A 7,811-nucleotide genomic window follows, 5' to 3' on the forward strand; every position below is an offset into this window, starting at 1 on the left:
AATAATAATAATAAGTACGGGTGGCAGGTTTAAGCTTATTTAATAATAATAATAATAATAATAATAATAATAATTTATAAATGTAACTAAAGAATTATTAAGAAATTAATACAATACTCCTATAGGTCATTTTACATCCAATAAGTTAAAAGTAAACAACTAATTTACCAAACACTTTTCTATAATCAGTTAATACAATCAGCTGGTCAAATCAGTTAACACAATCAGCTATCAGTTATCATTTAACCCAACCAGCTACCAACTATCAGCTATAAGCTAATTGCCAAACACCCCCAAAATGACATGTTCCTAAGACTTTTAGTGAATTTCTAAATATATAAATTTTGTATACTAATAATAAACTTAATATTATAAAAATTAAATTAAAAATAAATTTAAATAAGTCTCGTTTGCTGAATCTGACACATAAAATGGAACAAAAAAAATACATCTTTGTTAATTATAGGGCATGATAGTCCTTATACACATAATTTATTGAATCAATAGAATTATTATTATCAGTACTTTTTTCACGAAATTTAAACTAAGTTCTTCAAAAAAAAATAAAAAATCACAAACCAAACGGGTTGTTAGAGCTACAAAATTGAGAAATTAAAACATTCTCAAATTTCTGGGAGAAGTTTACAAAGATCTACTTGAGTTGGGCCACAGACATTATACACTTTTCTGGATCAAAATTCCTTTCTTCATTTGTGCTTCTCACTCTCTGCAGGCCAATCTTCTTCTTCTTCTTCTTCTATTATATTGTTTCAATCTTGTTGAATGTTACTGGCCCAGACACCATCATTTTTATCAATCTAGGTGCCAAGAATCCTCAACCAATCAATCACAGTTTCTCTTTAGCATATACCCATTACCCAGAAAGAAAAATCCCATTTTTTTGGAGTATAATATTGCTTTTTGATTGTTTGATCTTTGAAACCCAGCCATGAGGGCCTTGTATACTAAAGCCTCCATATCTGTGCCCAAATCCTTTAAACAACCAAAGTACTGCCACCACTCTCTCTCTCCTCTCAGACCACCATTTCTGAGCTCTCTTCCCACTCCAAGATTCCCATCTCTGCAAATTTCACGCCCTCCACCACAGACCCAGAGAAGATCCTTAACCAGAGCGTCAATGGCGTCTTCTCAGTCATCGGGGACAGGCCAAGGGGCCGAAGAGCCCACCAAGCCATTCTCAGTTCTCTTTGTCTGCCTGGGCAACATCTGCAGAAGCCCGGCTGCTGAGGGCGTGTTCACGGATTTGGTTAATAAAAAAGGCCTTGATTCTAACTTCAACATTGATTCTGCTGGCACTATCAATTACCACGAGGTATGTATATATATATAGCCTGTTTATATGTGTGTATTTTATGATGATTGGTAATGAGTGTTGTTTGGTTCTTCTTCTTCTTCTAGGGTAATCAAGCAGACCCAAGAATGAGGGCTGCTGCTAAAAATCGTGGAATTGCAATAACTTCGATTTCCAGGCCGATTAAACCGTCTGATTTCAAGGACTTTGATCTCATCCTTGCAATGGATGAACAAAATAAAGGTGAGTTCTTTGAGGGATAATCCTGTTCCCCCCCTCAATTTTTATGCTTGTATGATTTTCCTTAAGAACTGAAACTAGATGGTGTTGAGCATATAATGCATAGAATGTTATCAGATAAACTTTTAGTTGAAACAAAACATGGTATTCAATTTGATATTAAAGCCATATGAAAGGTCTTGGTTCAAAGTCTCACAATCATGTTAAGTTTGTAATTGAAATGGAACACATTCTTGGCCACAAAAGGCAAAATAACCTCGCCCCTAGGGTCCCACATACTGGTCCGACAAGATAGTGGAGGGATAAATCACAGTGACTAAACAACCCATTAGTAGTGAGGATTAGTGCTTAGTCCTTGTGTCCATCACATTTGGATGTAACTCCCACACTACTGCCGTTAGGGCTCGATCCTATATCCTTGCCACAATTTACCACCCAGTAACCAATTAAGCTGCCTATGCGAGCCAAATGGAACACATAATTGATGGGTTGTAATGCTTAACAGATGATATACTAAGGGCGTTTGAGAAGTGGAGCAGAAGAGAGGCATTACCAGCCGATGCACATGAGAAGGTATAAAACAACTGTTTTGTGGGATTAAGACTTAAATAGTGAGCTTGAAATTTTGTCTGCAGTATCTTTTTGGTTTATCTGTGTGTTACAATGGATCATGCAGGTTCGTTTAATGTGTTCCTACTGTAAAAAGCATGACGAGACTGAAGTGCCCGACCCTTACTATGGTGGACCTCAAGGCTTTGAGAAGGTAATGCTTCACACTCAAGAGGTTTCTTTGCTTAGTTAGACTCTAGAATCAAGTTTGATTATATACTGTGGGTATTGGGGCAAGTAGTATGAAGTAAAATAGATAATGTGATCTTGGAGCCGTTGGAGGGTTATGGATTATTCACAATCCATAATCATAAGCTTTGCCAAATGAGACCGGTAACTATTTTAGCGGTTAATATTACTTGGCTATGTTAAGAGAAACTCATGAATAAAAAGTGCGCAATTCTTTGCTAATTTGAACCTAATTATTGCGTAGCAAGCTTAACTGAAAACGTAGTTCAATCTGGAAAAGTGTATTCTTTATGTAAAGTTGCTGCAGAAACTAAAACAGAAGGGAGAATAGAATAAGAAGCCAAAATAATGAGAAGAGAAAGAGAAGTAATGAGCGGCTTATATGCGGTTTCTACTTTGTGGATATAACCCGTGCTGGCTGGTTTCATTTAGTGGACTTTCAACTTGTTATGTGAGAATAGTGTTAGTGGAAATACTTTGGGTTTATCAGAATACTATACGCTGGAAAGAAGAGTGCGCTGCCAATGAATGATGATGCCTCAAATGGCCTCAGATATTGGATGCTTTAAAAATCAATCATTCATACCCCAATTTGATGAAGACAAGGTTCTTAACCATATTTTTATTCAGCCATTCTATATTTGTGAACTAAGAGAGACAAATAAAATTGAGATACATATACTAACAGACTAACAATCACATTATGGGTTGATTCCATTTTCTTGTGAAATTTCCACCGTGAATTCCTTGATGCTCCATCATGACGATTTGGACTTAAACCCTATAGTATAATCTTTTTCTTTTTGCTTGATTGTTCTGTAGCATTCATGTGTAGAAATGCCTAGTGTTCATAAATCTGTTTTGCCATTTTAGTGGGTTGGACCTCTACTAGCCAAAAATACTCTGTTCTCTTCACTTTCTTGAGCATTGGGAAATGGCAAATGGCAAATGGCAAAGGCTTTCTTCTTATTAGACCACCTTTCTTCTTGACAGTGTTTCTTCATAGGCCATGACTATAATAAACTTGCTTTTGTTTACAGGTTCTAGATTTACTCGAAGACGCTTGTGATTCGCTATTGGAGAACATTCTGGCTCAGAAGGGTCAGAAGTGAGATTCTTAGTTGTTCATGGCCGCAAGCTGTGTAACAAAATCAGGAATGTTATTCTTAGTTATTCATGGCGACATGTGTAACAAAGTCAGATAAATGGCCCTCTATTTCCAGATTTAAGATTGCAGTTTGGTCAAAAACAGCATATACAATACAAGATGACAGTTTTGAATCTCCATCACAGTTTGCTGTTTGCAATTTGGCTTTAGACAGACGTTAAAATAAAAATTCTGTTCTTTGACTTATCAAAAAGTTTCAAGTTGCCATGATCAGCTCGACCAATGAACAATTTTATAATTTACCAAGTCAACTGTCCGACAAACTTTTATAATTTACCAAGTCAACTGTCCGACAAACTTAGTTCAGTTAGTTGATTCTTTGATTTTCTTTGTTCTGAGGATTACATATAAAACAATCCCTGGAAATCAGTTAGTTGATTCTTTGATTTTCTTTGTTCTGAGGATTACATATAAAACAATCCCTGGAAATCAGTCATAATTCTTCGAGTGTAACATTCATGTTGTCTTGCCCCCCTTATACGATGCCCAAACTCGCTTTCCAAAAGCATTTCCTTCCAAGAAACTAATATAAACATAATCATCTTTTAACACGATAAGCTAAATCTATATTCTAAAACTATTTGTTTCTGATATAAAGGATATAAGAAAAATTAAATTTTATTGAAAATGAATAGAAAGCAAAAGTATACAGACTGGAACTAGAAAGAACCAAATGCATCAAAAGTGAGTTTGTCCCATACATTCACATGCAATGTTATGTTTGTATGTTTGCAACCGAGCATTTATTTGCCAGAAAATGCTTCAATAGTTCTAAAAGTAAACCAGATCAAGCATCTGTCTATTTGAAATATAGCAGAAATTTTGGCCATATTTGAGCCTTCATTCCTTCTTTCCAATGCCATTTGACATATTGTAGATCCCTCTGCCCTGAAACATCATTTGGCAAGAAAAGTATATCAGTTGAGACTCATTCTAGAGGAAAAAGGTGAAGAAATAAAAAAGAATTAGTTTGGAACTCACAATCATAAACAACGACGAGGCAGCCAAAGCAAGTGGGATGGCAACCGAGGTGACCTTATCAAGAGGACCCTTCAAATAGGTGTGCCTGTGAATGCTCTGGAAATACCTCTGCTTCTCGAGAAGCTTCTGTCTAGGCCTGAAGGGTGTCTCAGTAACCGACATGCTGCGACATTTGATGCGTTGAGCACTTAGAATATCACAATAAAAGCACTTGTCTGATCAAAATGCATAGTCATACTAAGTGCACTTTCATGAATCCATGTATAAGCAATAGCTCCACTCACCAGTTGAACTTGTCCATTTTAGGGGAAGGTAAGACATATCAATTTCTAGTTTACAGGCCAAATAAATTCAATGTGAGGATACATATACTTTATCTCTCCTACAAGAATGCACTAATAATTACCCTGATTGCAACATTATGTCACTTTTATTGACAAGTGCTAAAATTGAGGAATGCTCTTTCCATGCACCAAGAATGCCTGTATACATTAAAAAGATATATATATTCCTCTTATACCCTAGAAAATACTTTCTTAGAAGCTGGTGGAAGTCTAGGGATATAATGGGAAATGAATATTTATTACGGACCAAGATGAAATCCAAACAAAAGTTCAGTGGATTCAGGTGTAATTTCCAATACAGGAGGATCAAGGTGGTATAGGCCTATTCCTTAGGTGGTCCAAGTGAAAGTATCACTAATTTTTTTTAAAATCAACAATTTAATACTATCTTCAGGCTAATTACCATTCATATGTTTCCAATACTATTCAAACAAATAGTCTGATGGATGATTTCAAATAAATCAAAACAAATAATTCAACTCTCTAAATCTCAAGCCAAACAAAGACAGTACTATCATCACATATTTTCACTAATTCTCCACATAACTGTAGCATTCAAATATCAATGGAGTTTACCAAAACCGTATAAATTCAAAACATAAAGTCAGCCATAGCCCCATACTATACTCCTAAGGCATTTCATATTCCAGAAAGTTGCACCTATGGTTAAGGCATTATGCTACAGACTAGTCCCAGTTAAGATTTTACTTGTAAAGTACTCTATTCACATTGAAATTACATTTATAACAACAAAGATAATGGGGTAAAAACTTTCACATCATCCGTTGAAGAGTCACTATTCCTTTTCTTTGGATCAGCAAAGACAATAAGCAATTTAATCTAAAATGAATCAACAGGCCTCCTTTCGCAATGTAAGCTTGTTGCAGACAGCACAAGGATCCCATTAGACAAAAGAATACAAGTCAAATGAGTACCTTCAAGCCATGAGCTCAGCATATATATCAGATGAAACATAACAGAACAATTATAATCTAAACCCTGGCCAACTAGAAATTACGACAATTCTATTCTTATCATCAGGCGTGCACCTTACACAGTTAGAAACTCACAAAATGGAATGGTTGAGAAAACACCCTAGCTACCTTCTTCCAAACTGGAACAACTAAAAAATAGTGCAAAAATTTCCAGCATTATGGCACATCTAATTAAGCAGAAAGTGCTTAAATGCCAACCAAATACCCCCACACTCAACTCGTATAATGCAAATCATTATCTGATCCGCCGTTTACGTCCCTACACAGCTATACCAAACACCTTCATTTAACAGTTGTATTTACTCGAAACAAGAGATTAATCCGTATAAGAATGTATCCAGACCTAAACAAGAGATTACTCCGTATAAGAATGTAACCAGACCTACAAGTAGCACAACCACACAACGCGCAAGGTGACGATATCTACGAATATCAATCACACAACAGAACTTAAATCCTATTAACTGATTCAATAATTAAAAAACGTCCGAATTCCGAGCTAAACATACTGAGACGCAGAATCCTGATCGGTAACGAGATTCAGTCAATCCGCATAGATAAACAAACACAATCAACAAAAAGCATAATCACAAAATAAAACCGAAAAAAATACAACACAATCTAGATCTGGAAGGAAGCGATTAAGAATTCGAAATTGCGCTAGAGAAACGAGCTTACTTTTGAGATAGAAAGACGACGACGGAGGCGGCTAGGGAGAGAGAGAGGTGCAGAGTCAATAGGAGATTGAGATGTGTACACGCCGGCTTAATTGATAGAGAAAATGAAGTTATTGTTGAGGAAGCTCTACTAGGGCGCCAGAGAGGCGGAGATTAGCGATGACCGATTAGGGTAAGATCCAGTAAATGCGGAACACAGTTTGGTGTGTGCGCCCTATCCACTAATTAATTAATCATGCTTCATGGCTAGGATGTAAATTGGCCAACCCATTAGGTTTTGGGTTACTCCTGCAAGGTTGTTGGGTTTATTGGGTTGGGCTAAATGATTTTGTTTTGTTTCGTTTTTGGGTTGGGCTAAATCAATAAACTAAAATTTAAAAATATTAGTGAATATCCCCTACTTATTCACAAATTTAATTCAAAATAAATTATTTATTTCATCCAAAATAAGTTATATTTAGTAATTAATTCCAATTTAAATCATTATTTTCAAATTTCAATTTAAAAAACATAATCAAGCATTAACAAGTTCCAAACATAATCATAATTCCCATGCCACAAATCCACAATCGCAATCTTCTTACTCCAACTCCAACATAATCTTCATCTTCATCTCCAACTCCAACTTCACCCTTATTCTTCCCCCTCAGCATTTGAAGCTCCAACTCCAACTCCAACTTCACCAACATAATCTTCATCTTCATCTTCATCTTTATCTTCATCTTCATCTTCATCTTCATCTAAAAACGACAACATTTATTTAATACTACAAAAAAATGAATCAAACTTGATAAATATACTAATATTACCATTTGTAGAAATCCATGCAACAAATTTCGTGCACAAATAAGAGCTTCTACTTTTTTTGGGAGGAGTCTATTTCTATATTTGTTCAAAATATGAGCTCCAATACTAAATGCTAATTCTGAGGCGACACTTGTAATAGGAATAGAAAGCACATCACATGCCATTTTAGCAAGCTCCCCATAACTGTGCTCTCTTTCTTTTGAATACAAAAGTGCATCTATATCATCCAATTGATTTATTTGCACTTCTTCCAAGTATTTGTCTAAATTAGACTTTGAATCTTGACCACTTTCAGCTTTGCTTCGATAATCAATATAACCCTACATAATTTAAGCATTTACACAAGTTAACCAATAACAAATAAACAAATATGATTAACAACATAAATGTATGTGTAAATATGAACTAAAAAGAATTAACTTACAGAAATAAGAGTTTCATCCAATTTTCCATGTCCTCCTCTACTTCTTAAGCCTCCCCCCCCCCCCC

The 7,811-nt window shown here is 35.5% G+C and overlaps 1 protein-coding gene across 1 annotated transcript; it reads left to right on the forward strand.

The window, feature by feature from the left end:
- The first annotated feature begins 680 nt into the window (after nt 1-680).
- On the forward strand, nt 681-3,710 carry LOC116003826 (putative low molecular weight protein-tyrosine-phosphatase slr0328). The gene is made up of 5 exons (XM_031243765.1): nt 681-1,333; nt 1,420-1,555; nt 2,058-2,125; nt 2,229-2,315; nt 3,391-3,710. Exons 1-5 carry the CDS (start codon nt 950-952, stop codon nt 3,460-3,462), a joined length of 747 nt encoding a protein of 248 aa, XP_031099625.1. The 5' UTR covers nt 681-949; the 3' UTR covers nt 3,463-3,710.
- Nucleotides 3,711-7,811: the final 4,101 nt, after the last annotated feature.

The sequence above is a fragment of the Ipomoea triloba genome, chromosome 14 (assembly GCF_003576645.1).
Source record: "Ipomoea triloba cultivar NCNSP0323 chromosome 14, ASM357664v1".
In the NCBI taxonomy this organism is placed as follows: domain Eukaryota; kingdom Viridiplantae; phylum Streptophyta; class Magnoliopsida; order Solanales; family Convolvulaceae; genus Ipomoea; species Ipomoea triloba.